At 39.7% G+C, this 22833-nt stretch overlaps 2 protein-coding genes across 22 annotated transcripts in view; both read right to left on the reverse strand.

Annotated features, from left to right (window-relative positions):
* LOC131257764 (probable disease resistance protein RF45) overlaps positions 1 to 22833 on the reverse strand; it is an 87320-nt gene that overhangs the window by 53188 nt on the left and 11299 nt on the right. The window lies entirely within an intron of this gene.
* LOC131257774 (caffeic acid 3-O-methyltransferase-like) lies at positions 1678 to 7765 on the reverse strand. Its single transcript, XM_058258660.1, has 3 exons — positions 7432 to 7765; positions 5849 to 5913; positions 1678 to 2112 (listed from the first exon to the last, which is right to left on the reverse strand). The coding sequence occupies exons 1-3, from the start codon at positions 7748 to 7750 to the stop codon at positions 1813 to 1815; spliced, it is 684 nt and encodes a 227-aa protein (XP_058114643.1). The 5' UTR covers positions 7751 to 7765; the 3' UTR covers positions 1678 to 1812.

The raw sequence follows: 22833 nt of genomic DNA on the forward strand, positions 1-22833 counted from the left end.
TTGCAAAGGGCAGGATGGCTTCTTCATTTTCAGTTTTGCAGAGGGGTATGGCAGGGCCTCTAACACCCGAGCCGAAATCAGGGCCATTCATGACCGGTTGTTCCTATGTCTTAAGAAGGGCTTCAAAAGGATCATTATTGAGTCTGACTCTCTGATGGTGATCAATTTCTTTGCTGGAACGACCAGCCCAGGGCGGAAATGGAGGTATTGGCTGAGCAGGATCAATGCTCTCTAGAAGGATGGGAAAGTCGAATTCCGCCATATTCTTAGGGAGGGGAATGGGCCGACAGATAGGTTAGCTAGATTGGGCAGCAGTTTCCAGTCCTCCACCCATTTTCTCTATGTTGCTGAGGTCCCTCGGGAGGTTAGGGGCCTCATCTTCCTGTACAGGGTGGGCCTGGGTGCCCTTAGAAGTTAGCTCTATCGGGTCCTCATTGCTTGGTTTTTTGCATTGTGAAGTGGATAGTCATATGATAGGTTCTGACAGGCTGTTTTGGAACTGCTAAACCTGAATTGTATACAATATTTAGTAACCTCTTTTCATGGAATGAAAAATCTTAATTTCAAAAAAAAAGAAAAAAAAGAAAAAAAAAAGCTCCTTCCGGGTTCAGATTATGGAAGGGTCGGGGTTATCAGCTCCTCCCCACTGGAGGGACTAGGTAGAGATATTCAAATGGGCAAAGCCGGTTAAGGATTGGGTAAAGTTAAATGTAGATGGATCAGCTAAAGGCAACCCGGGTATGTCAGGAGGAGGTGCAATATGCAGAGGGGATAAAGAGAGCTTTTTATTTTCTTTCTCGACAGCGTATGGGGTGGGTTCCAACAACAGAGCTAAGCTCCATGCGGTCTATGACGGCCTCATCCTGTGTTTGGATAATGGACTAGCTAGATAAGATTGAGGTTAAATCCGATTCGAAGGTTGTGGTTGATCTCCTATTTGGGAAGTCGCCCACTCCTTGGTAATGGAGACCGTGGGTTTCCATGATTGTTAAGTTGAAGCAGAGAGGGTCATTTTCATTCAGGCTTATTCAGAGGGAAGGCAACGGGCCGGCAGATGGGATGGCCCGCAAGGGGAGCGAGAGCTAGTCCTTCTGCTTTTTCAACCAAGTGAACGGCCTTCCCATGTAGGTTCGAGGGCTGATTTTCTTAGATAAAGTAGGGTTGGGTTCTATTAGGATACATCCAATGGGTCCCTAGGGAGGGTTTTTTTTTTTTTTTTTTTTGTAAATTGGAGGTCGCTTTGGCTGTCCCTTAAGATAGGCTACTGGGGGTAGCCCCATTCTAGCTGGTTGTATAGCAATTTTTCTCAAAATGAAGAAATTGTTGTGTAAAAAAAAAAATGCGAAATACTTAGACATCTGCTGTTCACTCAGTAAGGCTAACTGAAACCTTTTTCCTGCAACAATTTGAAACCCCAGCTGCAAGTTTTAAAACTATGGTGTCATAGTTTTAAAATTATGTGGTGTCGTAGTTTAATCCTGTCTGCAAATACACCTCAATAGAACTTAACCTACAAAGCTTTGTTGAGGATGAGGGCTCCACGCAAAAAATAAGACCAACACTTCATATTCAACAGTCCACATGTGCAACCCATTTTTGGCACATGTTCATCAAATTGCTACATTTCGGAAGAATTGTTTATTCCTGTGTCATGATGCAAAAAAGAACCACGTCACGTACATAAATAGTGCATCCACTCTTGAAGTTTTATTCTTTCAATTAAAAAAGCATACACCAGAGACGACCAGAAACTGCGCAAAAATAGGACACTAAAGGAAAAAAGAAAAGATATGTAGGCCACCAAGCTAAAAATCACACAGTTTTGTAGCATTCCATGGCCCCATGGTTACATGCAAAACTCGCAAGGCTAAAACCAGCAAAACCAGCTATCTTCGCCAATTCTTTGAACTCCTTCACAGTCCTGATCTTCCCTTTGCTCCAGGCTGTCTCGATCACATCAAGCTGGAAGCTGCCCTGAACACCCACATCGTTCTTTATTTCTTCTGGAAGAACATTTTCCACAATGATCACCTTTCCAGAGTCAGGCAGTGCTTTGTAGCAGTTCTTTAGAATTTGGATGCACCGCTCATCCGTCCAATCCATGAATATCCACTTCATAGTTATACAAACATACAAACTCTTTAGTAAATTTGTTACAAACACATCCACTTCATAGTTATACAAACTCTTCAGTAAATTTGTTTGCAAACAGAATTCATTTCTATGAGATCGTGAAAGAAAATACTTGTACAAGAAAATGACAGCTTCCACTAATTGGGAATTTAGTTATTTTGTGGGCAAATATTTTCCATGAATTATTATTCATGAAAAGTTGTACAAAGTTTTCCTTGCCCTCTCTCTCTCTCTCTCTCTCTCTCTCTCTCTCTCTCTCTAAATTCTTTTTTTGGTATTGGTGTTTTCACTACATAGAATATAAATATTATTTATGGGGTCGAATTAGAATTACATAAGAAGCTCTTTTCTATTTTTTGGTGGGCTAGAATATTGCTAGGGTTGTAATCCTTTTGCGAATTAGCATTTTCAACTGGAGCTCATTCTTGGAATAGGCACAATGCTGAACCAAGTAAATCCCTTGTATTTTTCTGTATCTGTAGTTTTATCTGTTGCATCAGTTCTCCTCTCTCTCTCTCTCTCTCTCTCTCTCTCTCTCTCTCTCTCTCTCTCTCTCTCTCTCTCTCTCTCTCTCTCTCTCTCTCTCTCTCTCTCCAAATTATTTTTTGGAAAATAACTTTTTTTAAAAAAATTGTCACTTTTTTCCAAGTTCCAGTGACATTTTAGTAGAACCCCTTGCTAATCATAAGCATGCCTGAAAGAAAAATGTTTGTCATATTATTTAAACTTGTTTAATATATCATTGTATAAATTTACCACAATGTATTCCAAAAACCATACAATGTACTTTCTGATATATATATATATATATATATATATATATATACACACACACACACACTTACTTTGATACAGTGTTGAGTTAAATGAAAATTTCTGTGGATGATAAGATAAAATGTTAAGGGCCCGTTCCGATAAAAGCAGAAGCTACTTTTTCTAGTTACAGCAGTAGACAAGTAACTTATTTGGGATAAGAAAGTTTGGTTTAAGATCAATTATAAGGAACTTCAAGTTTAAAAAAAAATGTTAATCACTTCAGCTTAACATGTAGAAACCAAGATAAACAACTTGAGGCATACGTAGGTTTTCTTAAGTAACTAACGATTATAGATCCCAGTTAGCAAATGCCATGCCTTGAAAAATGATACCGAAAATATAAAAAGGCGGTCCAAAATTCGGTCAACGAAATAGAAACTCTAAAAAGAAGGTAATGATAATTCATGTTTAATATAACTTCAATTAAAAATTGACCCAGTGCAAAAAGTGGGTACGTGTATGCATATATGTATATGTATATTGGAAATGAATAAAATCAAAACACAAAACTTCAATTAAAATAGATTTCTATGTACATAAGTAACAACATACATTTGTAATGAACCATAGTAATAAAATCAAAAAAAAATAAAAATTGTTAGCTTGTTAGTACACCCACTGTCAGTTCACACTTCACTGTTAGCCACCCCCACTAGGGAGTCGATACCAAGACCACAGTGTTGAAACGAGGTTTCTTTCACTCAGTCTACCACTTGAGCTATGGATCTGGGTGTTGGTAATAAAATCATTTGTTCCTCTCTTTGATCCTTTATTTCCAATTAATCCATCTATAAATTTGCAGCCCTCCACTAATTTCTTTTCACCTTCTACTCAATTCTATCAATCAGGCTAGGACATCTGATCTAATCTTTCAATCACTTTCAAATGCTTTTAGTTTTCTATCTAAATAAGTTTATTTGTAAGGAAAAGCTTAATTCAATTTGAACAAAGGTTTTTTTTTTTTTTTACTTCTTTTTTTTTTTTCTTACTTGTGTTCAGTATACATGGTGTTTTAAACGTTATTTTGATAGTAAATATGGTTTGAGTACTTGGAAACCGCAACAACATTCAATCCATGGGTCTATATTGTTACATTCTCAGCCAGCATTTCACCTTTTACCCTGTAGGGTTTGAGATGTGTTAGGACAACCCACTCAAGATGACAGTGTTAATCGACCGCATTCAGGCTTCGTTTTTCAAGCTCCGCTCACTACTTCATAGCTAGCTTTAAAAGAAGGTAGCCTTAGCCCAGCTTCAAAACTACTGAGCACGCTAGCGTGCAATGTCTTTGAAGCAAGCAGCAAGCAACGGCTTTGAAGCCGTTGCTTGCTGGCTTCAAATTAAAGGTTATTACAAAGGTAAAACGCGCTAGCACATGCATACATTTTGAAGCTGAAAAGTATGAGCACCAACGCGCGCAACAGCCTTTGCTTGCTGGCTTCAAAGCCTATTAGTAAAACGCGCTAGTGTGCTGTAGTTTTTCAGCTGCTTGCTGCTCGCTTTCTAAGCCACTAAGCTGGCTCATTCATATGATGTACCCAAGTTTATGGCTTAGGACTCTGTCCTAGCGACTGCAGACATGCAGGCATGGACTTGCACATGGGCTGGAGAAGAAAACCAGATGTGCATGAAGCTGTGTCCTGAGCCTGGTCTATTCTGAAACTCAACTCAAATACGATTGTGTTGCACCTGACTCGACTGAATAATATTTAAACAAATAATACATATTTAAAGTATTATTTAGATATAATAAAAGTAAAATAGCAAATTTAATTGGACTAATCTGTTGTTACTTTGTTGGTTAAAGCACTTGTTTCTTTGGAGAATCGTGCCCTCCATTTTTATTATAAGAAACTAAATTGGCCCAGAGTGACTTGGCTGAAGATATTCAGCTGGAAACCTCACCAAATCAGCTTCACTCGCCTGAGTTTTGAGCCAAGTCAGCGAGTTTCAAAACTATGGTAGTACACTAGGCTCGGAACTGGGAATCTTAGTGGGCCATCATCTCTATGCCCTAACAGTACCCGTACCCGTACCCCTAGATGGTTCTCCATCATCGCCTCCACATACCCCTCTCCTGCCAAGCAGAGATCATAGAAGCCAAGAGGCCCTCCGAGACCTGGGCCTCCACTCCAACCACAGTAGCCTATTGCCCTTTTCAATTATCAAATGGGGAAGGCTAGCAGTAGGCTGGGTGAAACTGAACGTGGATGAGTCCTCTCAGGGAAACCTGGGCCTTTCGGCTAGTGGGGGGGAGTCTGTCACAATGATAAAGGCAACCTCATCTTTGCATTCTCCAAAGGTTTTGTTATTAGAACTAACTTTCAGGTGGAAGTAAAGGCATTAGTGGACGGAATGAATCTCTGCCTGGATATATAAAGGATATCACATAATTCAAGTGGAAAACGACTTGGAAGCAGCAGTGGACTTATTTTCTAATGCAAATCCAACTCCATGGAGCATCTACTACTGGAAAAGGAAATTAGAAACTATGCAGGGAATGGCTATTATCACAATTCAGCACATTCCGAGGGAAGCTAATAGAGTGGTAATTGGGCTAGCTCGTCTGGGCAGCGAAAGCCAACTGGACAAGGAGTTTGACCAGATTGCTGTCCTCCCGCTCTTGATCAGAGGGGATCTCTTCCTTGACCGAGCAGGCCTAGGAATGGTTAGGGAAACATAGCATTGTTCTGGACAGTTAAATTATAGGTTATGATAGGCTGCCTCCTCCTGCTCTGTCTCGGAGGGCTAGCCCAAATTGTATATCGTCTGTACAGTTTTATCAGTGTTTATTGTATCAATACATGTTTTCAGTAAAAAAAAATAATAATAAAAATTAATTAATTAATTAATTTAAATTTAAATTTAAATTAAAAAAAAAAAAAAAAACTCAGCTTACCTTAACTAAAATGGCTTCTGCGCTTGGAACGCTGGCAAACATATCTCCTCCAACATGCCCCACACCTGTAATGAAAAGTCAATCTTGTCTTCTCACTTCCATCCCAACAAAAAAGCGAATATAAGGGCCCGTTTGGTATATATCAATTAAGGAGATCCTGTTGGTTTTGAATGGTTGCATCTCCAGCTCTTTCCATTTGGAAATACTCAGACTCCGTTTGGTACATGCCTAAAAATGTTCACTCTCATTTTAGCCAACAGCACTGTATTAGAGATCTTGATTCTCAAACATAATGAGTTCACATTATCAGTCATTACATATCAAAGATCGAGATCTATAATATGTAATTACTATTAACTAAAATGAGATGCATCTACCAAACAGGTCCTTGTACTTTCTATTTTTAATAATTTTTTTGGTAGTTTTTAACCTCTTGTTCTGCATTATTCCCATCCAACTCATGAAACCGATCAGAGTTTTGTGTTAGGTGATTGTTATGGTAGTGCCAACCTTTTGAACTGGTTGGATGTCATACACACATGGCAAGTTGAAAAAAACTCCTGTTGAAGACATGAGAGTGCAATCAGTTATATTTGAAGACTTGAATGAGTCTGGTGAGACTCGTCCAAGTCGATTCAGACCCAGTCAAATCCGATCCAGTTCAATACCACAAGTCCCCGAGTCACCTTTTACACTGGCAAGTTAGGTCGATTCATCCCTGATGTAGGGCGGGTCGCGGACACTTTCATGTCCAAGATGGCCAGAGAAGGCCTGATCGTAGGTGGAAGTGATTTGGACTGTTAGAACCTTAAAATAGGCATATCTTACAAACCTGAATGAGTTATTCGACGTACCATATATGATTTTGGGTAGGAGAAGCTACTTTACCCAACCAACCCGTTATGTTGGGTTTCCCATGCCAAATTTGAAAGATTCCATCAGATTGACGGTTGAAAATCCTTTTTATTTTCATTTTTACTATTTATAGTAAGTTTTAATTGGAACGAACTTTTGATCCAATGAGTTTTAGGAGTTGTGTCCAACATGAGAAGTGCTTAATAAAATTAAGAGAACAAATTGGTTAGGCCAAATAGGACACTATTTTCATCCGAAAACCATGAGGTCTAGTGGAAATCATGACCGTCTATAAGTCTAATATTTATAGTAAGTCATAGTTTTAGGGAGTTTGATTTGAAACTTCTTACTAGGGTTTATATCACTATTTAAGGGTTTGTAAATAATTATTATCAATCAGTTTATTTTGGATTTTATTAGAACTTATTTATTCTATTTTCTCTCTCCTCAAAGATTTGAGGAATTTCTGTGAGGAGTCCAGAGAAGCTCCGTGGATTCAGAGTAATTATTCCCTAAAGAAGATGGTACTCAACCTCATCATGTTCATCCCCGTGTCAATCCCTTACTCTTTTTTTTTTTTTTTACTTTTTTTAAAAAGAAAATTTCAAATTTTCATTGACCTGGGCAAGTCAAGTCCAAATTTTCATTGATCTTGGGCAACTCCAAACTGGACTCATGATTAATCTGAGATGCCTTGCTACATATAAAAATCATATTCTAAAATATACCTGGGTAGTTAGGTGCAGTGACGACGACTTCTGGCAAATCGAAATTGATTCCCTTGATATGAGGGTACTTAGAGATAATCAGGTTAAGCGAGGCTCCCGTCCCACCTCCAACGTCGACCAACTCCTTGACTCCTTCAAACCCTTTGTAGGTCTCTAAGATTCTTGTCAAGACAATGGTGGAGTGGTCCCACATTGCCTTATTAAAGAGCTTGCTGAATTTCAGCTGCGTGGAGACGTACTCATATGAGGACTTCCCATGGGCTTTGATGAATGGTAGCTCCCCTTCAAGAACAGCATCTTTCAAGTGGTGCCTAGTCATTTGAAACACCACAAAAGACCGTATGCTAACCTTAGTAAAACATTGAGGCCTGATAATGTGTAACTAGGATTAAAAAAAACCTTTTGAGGTATGGACAAAAAACCTCTTTTTTAAAAATTTATTATTATTATTTTTACATTACTGCCCATTATTTTAACACATGGACTTTCAGTCAGGTGAGCTAATGGACAATTACCACGTTTGAATATTAAGGGGCAAACTGACTTCTTTGTCTCTTCTCAATGTCTTAACCCATGCCACATTGAGACAATGATTTGGGCAAAAATAATGGAGCGGAAGCATGCTGTTTGCGCGGAACTTACTTAGATTATAATGGCAGGATGCGATTTGTGGGGGCACAGTCATGTAGTGTCCATATAACATCCACTCGGTCCATCCTTTTGGACCGTCCATGGAAGGACAAACATTAGCCACATCTAAAACTTTTTTTTTTTTTTTTATTAACAATCAGCGGCATCTAAAACTTAAGTGTGCCACATAACAGAAAATAATGGGATGTAATGCATACCTTTGGAAATTTTGTCATTCATTGTTACCTGTGTGATGGCTCACCTAAGCATTGGATCTTTTTTTTCTTTTGGCTCCCGACATTTCACCGGCTCACAAATCTAATGGATGGAGTGAATATGGCAAAGGTATTATGGTGGACCACACCATACGAAACTATGGGGATTGGATGGATAAGGTTGAAAACTTGTTGGGATCACAAAGGTTTTGGATCAAGCTGGTATTTGTGTCTTCCCTTCAGCCAGGTCCATGTGGCGTTTGACTATGTGAACTTATGAACAAGTTGGATGACAAATAAACATCACAGCATGCCCTGATTTAAGTTTCTACGGTTGGTTCCATTATCCCCATGGTTTCCTATGGCATGGTCACTTTGGATCTTCCTCATTTTTTAGCTCATGCTCTAAGTTGAGCTGGCAAATCGGCTGAACTTGGATAAAACACATAAATCATGGAGGGCCCATGGTTTTGTGCCACGGGTAAATGCAGCAACCGTTCTTCCACTAGCTTATGCATGCTAGCCACACCGGGCCACTGTGACGTTTAAGAACAATCACCAACTACGCTAATTTCTTCAAATAAATTTAAGGCATAGGTGCAAGATGATGTAAATCTAAAACTCAAGTGAGCCACGTGGTTGGATGGAAACAGCACCCACTTTCAAACAGTAACAAGTCCTCCCTAATATTTGTGACCCATCAATCACTTTCTCCCAATCATTTTAAGTCATGGACCAAAAAATGAGACAGATCTAAAGCTCTGGTAGGGCATAGAGAAAGAAAACAGTGAAAGTGTACAGCAAATATCATTGGATCACTCGTGTCACCCCATCCTAATGTTCTTAAAAATCATCCATTCGGAAACGGATTGGCTACTCCCCGCCACGAGGTGATGGGCGGTGATCAGTGCTCTGTGGGCCCCATGATGATGCATGTGTTTCATCCATGTTGTTCATCTATTTTTATAGATCATTTTATGATATGAAACCAAAAAGAAGGTATATCCCAATCTCAAGTGAACCACATTACAGCAAACAGTGTTGAATGAACGTAGACCATTAAAAACTTTTTGGGGACAATAAAAGTTTTGGATCAAGCTGATTTTTGTTTTTTCCCTTCATCTGGGTGAATCAATAGATTGGATGTCAAATAAACAGTATGACAGGCCTTAGGAGGATTTTAATGGTGGATATCCAATCACTATTGTTTTCCTGTGGTGTGGTCCACCTGAGATTTATATCTCTCTTTTTTGGGATCAAGCCCTAAAATGATCTGTAAAATTGGATGAACAAAATGGATGAAACACATGCATCATGGTGAGGCCCACAGAGCATCGACCATTAGCTACCGTGCTGGTGTTAGGGGGAGTAGCCAATCCGTTTCCTAGTTGAAACGAATCATCATGGAATATTCTACCTACCTTTCTTATGTAGGGCCTGTTTGGCCAGATGGATCCCATGGGATTAGGAGGGATGGGATGGATTTTAAGGTAATGATGGTGGTGTGAGTGGATTGGTTTAAGATCCATTGGATTGCTATATCTCGAGACAAGTTCATGGAGTCTGTTTGGCATGCCCGGCATATCCCGGGATTTTACCTTCCAATCCCTTCCAATCCGTCCAACCAAACACAGCCTAGGCACGATTGAACGGGATTTGGAGGGATGGGATCAATTTTAAGGTAATGATGGTGATGTCAGTGGATTGGTTTAAAATCCATGGGTTCATTATATCCTGGGACAAGTTCATCCGGTCTGTTTGGCTCGTTTGGCATATCCTGGGATTTTACCATCTCATCCCTCTTAATCCGCCTCGCCAAACAGGCCCTTAATTTTTCTTACACATGCACCCTCACACCCACACATACCACGATATCTCACACCCACACATACCACAATATGTACTCGAACTCATGACTTATGCTTTGAAACTCTTGTAAGTCTACCACAAAACCTTGAGGCCTTAGTACTCTTCACATCTCAAGTTTTAGATTTTAGTTTAAGACTTTTGAGTGTTTATAATTGTTGGAATTGGGGATGTGAAAATCAATGTACACTCTAATTTGACTACATGCATATATGATAAAGTCGATCTTAGTCATTGATATTAATTACTATGGGTCTTCTTAAATATATGCTATGTACAGTAGCTTAATCTAGTGCTGTCTTAATCATACATATCATAAATTATGTGAGTATATATTACATCATCTAGTCTTTAGAAACTTGAGATTAGACACAGTGGTTATTGGTCAAGAAGAGTTGTGTTTCATAAATTTTAATACATTGATGAGCCATAACTAATACAAGTGCTTGGGAAATATTTGTGGACATTATTGGTAGTAATGTATGGTCATCCTATATGAGGGAATTGACTCGCTCAGCTGATGATCTAGCCAAAATGGGGGTCGACTGTCAGATCTTCCTTTTCTCCAAGAACTTAGCCGACCTCCCGATTCACATTAGGGGGGCTAATCTTCATGGACAAAGTGAGCATAGGCAACATTAGAGAGGTTTAGCGCATGCCTAGGTCCTGTCGCTTCTGTAGATTCTCACTTTTTCTGTTTTCAAGTTTTTGATATGATAGGTTTCCCCTCGAGTAGCCCAAACTGTAGTTTTGCAGGCTGTACATGGTTTTCCATATATGAAATATATTATAGTTTTCTTTTTTGTTTTTTTTTGTTTTTTTTTGTTTTTTTTTTTAAAAGGTCTCCACTATTAGGAACCAACATGGTTTCGATTGTGCCTTCAATCCTTATCTTATACATGAGAGTGAATATGCCCTGAATATAGGATCCATATATATATATATATATATATATATATATATATATAAAACTTTTGGACACTTACATTAGTGGATCGAATAACAAGTCGATTGTCAATGTCCCATTAGCTTAGGCTATGATTATATGATTAGAGACTTGATGTTGCACATAAGTTGATTAATCCTTAAACCGATGGCATAAAGGGGTCTTAGATCTTGACTGGACAACTTTGGCTCATTTTATGAAGATTTCTTAAAGGAAACTAAAAATGATAATGTTAGATACATTAATCAGGGCTCATTGATTTTTGCATGGGCCAATTAGGGATCCATCAAATTTACCATGGGACTTGTTTAAGGTTAAATCTTATTAAATCAAGGACTTATCAAGTGGTTTTACCATGGGACCCATCACTTAGAAAGTTTTAATCAACTTTTAAAATATTTTCAACTGTTAAAGTTTTATTTTAACCATTAAAGCCTTTTTAATCACACTTGATAATGATTTGATAATTGAGATTTGATGGTCCATTAATTAATTATCATGGGATTTTAATTTATGATGGATGACCTATATTGTAAAATATGCATGTGAGTCAGATCAATGAACTTCCTACATAATAGGGTTCCAGTCCTTGCCTAAGTGGTAGACTCTGAGGAATTTCAACACGAGGTCTTGGGTTCGAAACCCACAGGTGGTGAAATCCCACCACGGTGTGCATGAGTGTGTGGCGGGTGCGTGTGTATAACAAAAATAAAATAAAATAAACTTCCTACATAATAAGGTATATTAAAGTCCATAGAGTGGCGGAACACCATATTGTGTACACACCTGAAACCTTATCCCTCCTTTATATATAAATTATATTACAAAAGGGGAGAACTAGAAGAGAGAAAAGGAGTTTGGGCATCACTACCTCTTAAATGTCCCAACTTTTGTGTGTGTGTGTGTGTGTGTGTGTGTGTGTGTGTGTGAGAGAGAGAGAGAGAGAGAGAGAGAGAGAGAGAGAGAGAGAGAATCTTTTTCCTCCCTTCTGCATCATCATCACTTGCTTCATCTTCATCTCTTCTTTGTGGTCCACCTATGTGGATGGATAGCGTCTTCCTTGGCCTCTATTTAAGGCTAAACAATTTCTCTCTTAAGATCCCTATATTTGCGATAGATTAGGGAGAAACCTCATAATGCATAATTGTACTAGTTTCAAAATGCAAGGTTTATTCAAGAAGCGAAGTGGGGCAAAGCTTTAGTCGTCAACCTAGTTCGAGTTACAATTTTCAATTTAGAGTCATTAAAAAAAATGTTTATTAATAGAGTAAATGAGTTTCTAAATTATTGTAATGATGTTATATATGTTTTATTATAATTTATGAATGGTGTTACTGTTATGCGATCTTGATAGAATTGTGGAAGTGAATATTTAAATTATAAACCATGTCTTAGAATGTAGATTAGGGTCTAGCTAGCGTAGGTACCAAATTTCATAGCGTAACAATGCGAGACACTTAGGAGGATGGACATCTGTTCATCCCTCAATTGGCTTCATGGCAGGACAGTCGTTGTGACAATTGTTTGTTCATCGTGGAGGACCAGATTTTGGGGTGAGACGGCCGATGGTTAGTCGATCTTTAACATTTCATTCATCGTAGAGATGGTCATTGGTTAACAACATTCATTTCATTACTTCACAGGACTGAGTTTCGTATGCAAGTTAGTCGTTATTTAGATAATACACCGCTTAACACTCAGCCAAGATACTTTATGGCAGGAAAGTTGATGGAGTGACAACTTCTTCAGCTTTGGATCCTCACTTTGTAGTGAGGCAGTTGTGGAGCTAATTATCTATGTTGCTTGGATCCCAACTCCATGAGCATTGTTGTCATCGGACAAGCACTTATTCATTGCTCAATAAGTCTTTGTGGTGAGGCAATTGTAGTTAAAAGGTGACCTGTAAGACCCATATCATAGTCCGTACCGATCCGTATGCTTCCGCAGTCCTTTCGATTGAATTCAGGCAATTCTCGACTCGTATTCGACGTTTACGCGCGATCCTAAGCCGAGTCTTGTATGCCAAAGTCAGCTCGAACCGAAACCTGTACCTTAGCGACCGCTTCGTCAACGCGGTTCTAATGCACCTATCCCATCAATCAATCATTCAATCCCATCAATCAAGTACACATCACACATCAAGTCAAGTACAAGCAACCCTTACCCTATCCTTACCTCTCTTACACAAGCTACCCAAAGTCAACTCTCTCTCTCTCTTCACCCATCCCTTTCTTACAACCCATCACTCCACCCATCACCCATCACACCTCACCCATCCTTTTCACCCATCACTTCTCTCTCTTCCTCATTTCTTAAAAATCTCTCCAAGCAACACACTCTCACATGTCCAAGCTTCTCCCTCTCAAATGCCAAGTGTGGCCCACTTTCCCTACTCTCTCATCTCCCATCTCAACTGTTGATCCATCATCTACCACCATCAAAAGAGAAGGCAAGGAGCTAAGGAAGCTAAGGGAGCAAAAATGAGGCCTAGAGGTGGGTGATCCACCGTTAATTTTATAATTTAGGATCCACTTGTTGTAGGACCCACTTGATGTATGTGTTGTATCAATGGAGGGCCCATAGTGGCGGGGTCCCTCCTCTCTCTCTCTCTCTCCCTAGAATGAAGTGGGCCCCACCAAATCATGTTAAATCCACTCCATTCATCAATGGTGTGGCCCACCACATTTAGGCAAAATCAACCATCCGGTGGGAAGTCCCACATGCAAATATATATATATATATACACACACACACACACACACACACACACAATATATTATATTTATACTATGCTAATATATGAATATATATATATATATATATATATATATAGTTGGTGGGCCACGTCCATGTGGGACCTACCACAATGCATGTGTTTATCCATGTCGCCCAGCGTCCCCGGACGCTGGATGGGCATGGCTAACATGGATGTGTGTATACTGACATGGAGTGTGTATACTAACATGGATGTGTGTATACTGACATGGAGTGTGTATACTGACATGGGTGTGTACTAACGGCTAACAAAAGTAACATATTTAGCTTTTTAGTGGGCCACTCGTGCAGGCCCCACCTTGATGTATGTACTCAATCCAAGCCGTCCATCCTTCTCCCCAGCTCATTTTAGGTGTTGAGCCGAAATTTGAGGGCAATCCGATTCTCAGACAGGCCATACTTTAGAAAACAGTATTATTACCGTCCAAAACCCGCATTGATGTTTTACTCGCCCAATCATAATGGATATTGGACTCTGTTTGACGGTATCAAGTCGGGGAATACAATGGGTGGGGTAGATTTCCTTGATGTGGGCCTCACCTGTGAAAAACCAAAGGAAAACTGGTTTTTAAAAAAAAGAAAAAAAAAAGAAAAGAGAAGAAGGCAGCGCTGATGCTGCTGCTGCAGACGCACGCAGGCAGCGCCTGAGCTGACGAACGGACGGACGGGTTGGCCCTCACGGCCCCAACTGTGGGCCCCACCATGATGCGTTTCGAACATCAACACCGTGCATTTAAGGCGTCCCCTTTAAATTATGGGATATCCCAAAAATCAGCCATATACGGAACTCAGGTGGGCCACACCATCTAAAATCATGTGAAGACATGCCTAAAACATATAAAATCACTTGGTGGGGCCTACCTGAAATTTGCATGCTGCTGAAACTTGGTCTGAACCCTCAACCAAGTGGGACACACATAATGGGTGGGCTGGATTTACGAACCACATTACGGTGGGCCCCTAACCGTGACCCTATGAACAGTTTAGGTGGCAAATAAACATTTCCAGTGGGCCCCAGTTTTCCCAGGTCCACGTGACCTTTTAAATAGGTTGGATGTCAGATAGATATTACAGTGGGCCCCATGTATAGTTGGATGGCAAATACATATTACGATGGGCCCAGGTCTACGTGACCTTATGAATAGATTGGATGCAAATAAACAGTATAGTGGTCCCCCAGGTCCACGTGACCTTATAAACAGGTTAGGTGCAAATAAATATTATGGTGGGCCCCCAGGCCTGCATGACCCTATCAACAGGTTGGGTGGAAAATAAACATTTCGGTGGGCCCCAGGTTTGGTGGGAAATAAACATTATGGTGGGTCCTACTTGGGACCCACTTGTGTATGAATTGTGTCCACACCTTTCATCAGTGTGGACCTCCACTATGAAGTATGTGATTTATCTATGCCTTCCATCCCTATGGGACCTACTATGATGCATATGTTTCATCCAAACCGTCCAACCATTTTGGAGGTTATTTTAAGGCTATGTGATAAGGCCCATCTTGGTGTGTTTGTGGGCCGTTCGTTGAGGCCCACCTTGATACATACAAGGCCCACCTTGATTTGTATAAGGCCCATATTATGAGGCCCATTGTGATGTATGCAAGGCCCATGGGTTATGGCCCATTGCAATGTACGTAAGGCCCATTGGTGCGGCCCATTGATACGACCCACTTGATGAATATAAGGCCCATATGATACGACCCAATTGATGTATTTAAGGCCTAATGGGGCGCAATTAGGTCCATTGCATTGCGTGATTCCTCCGTGCTGTATGTAATGATGTTTATAACGGGTAGTGCCTTGGGAACAATGATGGTTAGAAGCCCACATGTAAGGATGATGTCGGTTAAATGTCCGCATTGCCACTCTCCCTAAGGCCCATTAATAGCCTCATACTTGCAGTGTGTAGGCCATCTAGGCCCATCTTCGTTATGAACAGAGTCCATCATCACATAGCATGCTTAGTATAGATCCATGATTCATGATCATACGCATCATATGTATGCCTGATATGAGAAGTGACTGATCATAGTATATGCCTTCAGGCAGATCGTTTATGGGCTCCCTGATAGGCAGAGTCACCCCACATGAGCGCTCAGTACGTGCATGATTGTTGTATGTCTGATAGTATGATTTATGCATTTGCATTTATGTGATTATGATTATTGTATGCCCTAGTGACACCAAGGCCATAGCCTCCACGGACACATCGTGGGTGGCTGGATTGGATATCGAAAATATTATTACTAAGCATCAGGGCGTCATAGATGTCCCTGGGTGAAAATTCTTAAACCCGATGGTACCAGAGGATGACTCCAACGTCAAGATCGAATGGATATATGAGCGCACGAGGGCCGAATACCAGGAGGCCGCATCTCCCACTGTGTCGTGGTCAGTTGAAAAAGAGTGTAGCCTTACTCACCCGAGGGTAAGGGGCAATGCTAGGCTGAGTTCGACCAGCTCGTGAATGGGTCCGCTATCGACATGCCAAATAGGTATTAGTAGACTATTGGCCAGGCGGATAGTGAGGTTTCTTATGCTCATTTGGACTATGCGGCTAGGAGAGCGGCAGTGCCACTTGGAGTGTACTAAACCCCAGTGATTATTCATAATGAGAATTGTACTGATTTATGATGAGGATTGACATGCTTGAGTTGCATCTCGCATCGCATGGCCGTGTTATAGCCGATAGCATTCATATCTTGCACCGCATAGCTTTGGTACGACTGATTGCATTTATGTACTCATCACCATGATTTCACATTACTCTGACCTTGCATTCTGAGCACGCTTATATTGTGCACATACTTACACCACTCTTTAAGCTTTCTATAAGCTTATGCACAATCGATGCGTGCAGGTGACGCCAGGACGCAGCTGTAGCTTTGTCAGAGTTGGAGCGTGGAGTCGAGCTTTTGGAGTTCCTGTTATTATCATCATCTTGTATTTTCCTTTTATATGTATTGTACTCAAAAGTTTTTTTATCATAGTGGATTTTGTGATGGTGTTCTTGTGGTTATTGTTCGTGGGTTATGCTTGTAGTTATGCTCATTACGAATCCGATTGATAATTAGAAATCTCCCTTGTAGCGTCCCAGGATCTGAGAATGAGGTACTACGGAGGCTGTCGACACCGGATTCGGCGAGTAAAAATTTTGTGAGCTCGGTTTCCAAGTTCGGGGCGCGACATGACCTATTCATAACTTGGTCAAACTTCATAAGGAGATGGTCGAGCAGAATCACTAAATACATGGCAAGATGGCCCCGTTGGCCATCTGTTCAAAACATTGAAATTTTTCAAGGTCTGACGACATAGTCGCAAACATACAATGCCTAATCTAACTTACTGTAATTTATTCGATTCGAGCTGATTTTGCAGCATGATGCTAGCTTTGTAGTGGATAAATTAAATTGAAGAATAGTATTAACAAATATCCATGATGAATAAAGGATAGCCAACATAGAGCTTAAAGATGATATTGTATTGAATCGGAGTGGCATGGGGCTCCGAACTCTTCATTTTCTAATGAATTTGTAGATGCGTAAGGAGATTTGTTAGATGTGGTATTAGAATCGACCTAAATAATCTTCTATTGATTAATTAGTCAGTTAACCGATGTGGCCAATTACACTTCTAACTCAAGATGAGTTTGTAAGATTTTCTTCCAATCGACCGGTCGTTGGGCAAGCGTAGCTAATTGTGCTTTTAACTTGAGATAATTTTCATGATTTGCACTAATCAACTTGCTTCCGGATGTAGTTGGCCAATCATTTCGTGCATAGGTCTGTTGATCACCGCCTTGAGTATTCGTGCATTTCGGAGCTCTTTGTTCATGGCTATACATGCGCACAACTAGTCATCTTTTGTTGTGTATCCTGAAAAGCATCATTGCCCGCTTAAAACAGCAGTCATTGTAAATTGGCACATGTGGATGCACGTTGTTGTGCAAGGCTCCGCCCAAGTGGGCTTAGCAAACCTCACCCAGAACATATGCCTAGGTTGAAGAATCAGGTTAGTCACAAACCAGGTGAGCCAAATGTATATATGTCAAATAAATGGGACGGTCAGCATTTAATTTATATTTATGGACTATCAGATTATCACAGACAGACTGACATGAATTTTGCGCGGTGGAGGCTAGCTTGCAGCCTGCACCTGATGAGTATTGGCGAAGCATTGCAGACCTCCAAAGCCTATACACTAAAATAACTGCATCCACTTTAAGTAGATTACCTCCAAGCATAGATAAGGTAATATAACTCAAGCATTACAGAAACAGATAGTTATATTGAAGTATTGGTGGCAAGTGCCAACAGCCTACATTTTCAGTGGACGAAGGCCACGGAAAGAATTTTCAGTATATGACTAGTGGAGCCATCAACACTTGAAACATCATATCAACCACAAATATTTTTGTACTATGGGCCCTGGTTTTGTAGATTGAAAATCCGAGCAAAATGTAAAAACTCTCGGTCATAGTGTTCAGCACCTCAAGAAAGTAAAAAAAAAAAACAAAAACAAAATAGAAGGAAGCCCTGTTAGGCCTTCATTGTAAAGAAATTGCTTTTTGTTTCAACTTTCAACAATCATATTAGGCGCATACAAAAATTTAAATCAAATGCTACTTAAATTCTTCATATAAATTGAAATACAGTATGTATACTAACAAATAATAGCACGCTCTAGCATGTTAAAAGAAAGGCAGAAAAAGCTACCAACATCAAGGTGCTGCAATTTGAAGCTTCATCAAAACATCTTACCACCATTTATGATAAAAGGAAGTGACAAAAAAAAAAAAAACCATTAAAGGAAATGGCCTCCCGTGCCACCGTTCTTCACATCTTTCTTGTCACTTCGTGTGGGTCATTCCACTCTCTCTTGTGAGTGGGCGAAAAAAACAAAACTGTAACTTACATGCTAGAATTTGTTTGCTTAAAAACTATAAAATCAGTTGAAGCATTTACTTACATTAAAACTAGTCAAGAATAAAGCAAGAGGAAGTATGAGTTCCTATCCATTTGGTTGAAGTGTTCTTCCGTGAGCATTCCGTGCAAGTGGATGGGGTCTAGTGTAGATCCTAATCTGTCGATCAATGTCCTATAAAAGACAGGCAAAAATACATAAATTTTTTGAGAAAATAATGGCAAAAATGTTGAATGACAAAGCATTTCTATTTAAATTTGGTTGAAATATTACTAACATGAACAAAAATTTAATTTTAGGATATGAAATAATATTTTCATGGAATATTGGCTTTAAATGATGGGGCAAGTTCAAAATTTGGGATATGTTTCTCTGTATCATTTTATCATTTTAGGGGTTGAGCCCAAAATTTCAGCATATCCAAAGTTAAAGTTAAAGCGAAGGGCACCACATGAGGAAATAGTGGGAATAATGATTTCCACTGTGGAAACCGTCCTAGGGTCCATAATAATTTTTATTTGTCATCCAATCTTTTCGTAAGATCACAAAGACATGGTGACAGAAAAACACAAATATCAGCTTGATCCAAAACTTCTATTGCCCCCAAGAAATTTTCAACGGTAGACATTTAGTTCACACTGCTTCATGTGGTGTAGTCCACTTGAGCTTTGGACATGGTTTATCTTTGGGTTCGAGCCCTAAAATTATCTCGTAAAATAGATGGACGGAGTGGATAAAATATAAAAATCACAGCGGCCCATAGAGTTTACTCAATACGCAATCCGCGTAGTGTGACATAAGAGACAGCGGTCCCAAATTTTAGTCCTTTTTAATTCAAAGTTCTTAGTTGTCTAAAAGCAATATGACTTTTAATTTTTTAATTTTTTTTTCCTGTTAGTTGTTTGCACGAGGATGATTTGGTGACCAGTGACACTGATGGAGGTGATAAATCATGGTTCGAACGACCCCCATCAAATTACCTGGCTGATGGTTGTGTACCAGAGTACCATTCGAATGACTTGGGCGTGAATGGAATTGGGTGACGAGCTCTTTTCTTTTGGTAATTTAGTTTAATGTGATAAGCCTGTACCTCTATAACACCCCAGCCATTGTTCATCCGGGCTATGGTCCGAGCGTGGATTGAGGTGAGTCATTTGATCTAAATCCCCTTCGAAAATAGCGCTCCAGTCGATCGGGCAGCGTGTTATGGGCTGTTACAATCTCGGAACATAGTGATCATAATCGGTTTGGGGGACGACCTATATCGGGTTGATCCTCATAAATTTAGGTATCATATCTACCTTTGAAATTGTTAATTTTTGAGATAAATGGGTGACACCTAAATTTGGATCAAAGGACACTGGTGAGGAGTAGCTACGAGCCACGTGATCCAGATAAGGACTTGTGATATGACGTCGGTATCCTGGCTTCGCCAATATGCTAAATGAATTAAAGTTAATAATTATTCGGCTAATATGAGCATTTATTGCATTGCATTAATTTAGAATGTGGTAAAACAAACATCGAAGTCATATGTTGAGGAAGTGTTGTCATTTGTGAACCAGGTGGTCAGAATCGTGTGTTGAGGGAGTGTCGAATCGTGAGAGCATGTATCATGTCATATCTTCATATGCGCATTTAACAAGAGTATTTAGAAAATATTTTATTTCTTATTTTATCATTACCTGTGCTGATTGGGTCGATAATATATGTAACTTAGAACTAATGGAACCACTGAGTTAGCTACTCACTCCCACCTAGGACAGTGTTTTAAAATAGCAACCAAGCGTATCATTGATGTAGGTACTAGTGAGACCTCAGGCATATATCGGGTTGTGCCAACTTCGTTATGTTTTGGAGAATTGAGAGTAAATTGAAAGCTTTACACTTAAACCGTCTTGGGTATGTATATTGTGGATTGTAGCTTGCATAATCCCATTTTGGGTGATCATCACTATTGAAATTGTCTTTTTGACTCTTAATCCTTGTTATCTCTACCTCACTTTAGTTTTGCTAAGTTGAATTGTGCAACTCTAATTATCTATGTGTGAAATGAATTTGAATTTGAATGAGGAGAAATATGCGTTTCATTTGGTTAACACCCGAGAACTGGAGACCGGAATACATGTACTTGGGTGCCAATTTTCGAGGCGTTACAATTAGACTTCATGATTTTCACCGAAAAATAATAAGTGCCCAATAGCAATAAAAATCACAGCGTAATATCTGCATGCTATAGCCACGTGTATATGAGAAATTCGCGCAGCTGACTAGCTTCGAGTGGGGTCTACCTCGTATGCACATGTCATTCAACATCTCGACTCGAGAAAGTTGCTCATGTCAAGAAAATGGGATTCACCAAAAATCAGGTCCATTCAATTATCGGGTGACCGCGTAATAAAATAATGACAACCATCGAAAGGCCTCTTAATCAACGTGGTGGCCCATATGATGATGGGACGGGCTTGATTTCTTATTTGTCCTTTTTTATGGTGTAGTGAACCCATTAAATGGATTGGATGCAATGCACACCACATCGGGCCCCACCCGCAGCCATTTGTTGTGGAGGCGCTTTTTCGACAATAATTGTAAAACGTTGTGCATTAGCTACGGACAGGTTGAGTAGCGAGAATTCCTACTGAAGTGACGTCACCGAGTTTTGTGGCCCCACCATGATGTATGATTTATATCCACACCGTCTCCATTCATTTGGAGAGATAATGTTAGGTCATGAAATAAAGAATGAGTCAGATCCAAAGCTCTAGTGGACCACACCACAGAAAATAGTGGGAAGAGTGATGAGCACCGTTAAAAACTTCTAAAGTCCACAAAAGTTTTAGGACAAGATTTTATTTGTGTTTTCCCTTATTTCATGTCTTTTTTAACTTATGAACAGGCTGGATCTCAAATAAACATCATGGTGGACATTAGGAAGGTTTCAACGGTGGGCGTCACTCTCCCACTGTTTTCCGTGGTGGGGTATATTCCAAGTTTGGATCTTCCTCATTATTTGTCTAGAGCCCTAAAATGATCTCTCCAAATGAATGAGCGGCGTGGATACAAAAAATGCATCATGGTGGAACCCCCAGAAATCAGTGACGTCACTTCACTAGCAAGTCTCGCTACTCAGTATTCAACCTGCAGCTAATCCGCGTCCGTTGTAAAAGAACCCGCCTCATTACCGTTCCTCATATCAACAAACTCGTTGCGGACTAGGTACTGGTCCGTGCTGTGTGGGCTCCATCATGATGTATATGTTTTATCTACGCCATCCATTCATTTTTTCAGCACATTTTCAGGCATGAGCCTAAAAATGAAAAAAAATCCAAATCTCAGGTGTAACACACCACAAGAAACACGCGAACCATAGATGTGGCTGATTTTTAGCCCTGGGCGTAATCCGTCAGTTCATTCATAGACTGGAAGTCCCAAATCCTTCCATCGAGGCCTACAAATGGTTAATGTAAAATTAAAAAAAAATAATAAAAAGAGGAAAAGTTTGAACGGTCAGGAACTTCCACTTAGATTCAATTGGATCCGATCCTAATAGACTTAGAACTCGTAAAATTGTAGAAATCGTACATTCGTACTAACATGAATCAATTTTAAGCTTGGATGAATAACTACAATTCTCTCATTCTTTATGGGTTTGAAAGCATGGATTGACCATAAAATCCAAACCTCATGGCTCTTCGGTGTTATCTGTGAAGAAGGAAAGTACAGCATTACTAAAAAAACAAGTGTATCATAGTTCATACAGAAAACGATCATTGAAAAAGCACAATAAAACAAAATAAAATAAAATAAAATCACTGTTGGAAATAAATCTGTAACTTTGATCCATAAAGGCAGTAGGTTTTGCTAACCCAAGACTCGCCTTGCTACTCTGAAGAACATCTAAATGAAACATAAGGGGTAGCTTCTGGCCTGCATAGAAAGTATAGAAGATTTAAATAAAAAACTTCCAATATTTTATGTTTTCAGTTCATCCCAATAGAAATGACCTTATAAATTATTTGGATGGCATATAAACATCGAG

This window comes from Magnolia sinica, chromosome 10 (genome assembly GCF_029962835.1).
Source record: "Magnolia sinica isolate HGM2019 chromosome 10, MsV1, whole genome shotgun sequence".
Lineage (NCBI taxonomy): Eukaryota > Viridiplantae > Streptophyta > Magnoliopsida > Magnoliales > Magnoliaceae > Magnolia > Magnolia sinica.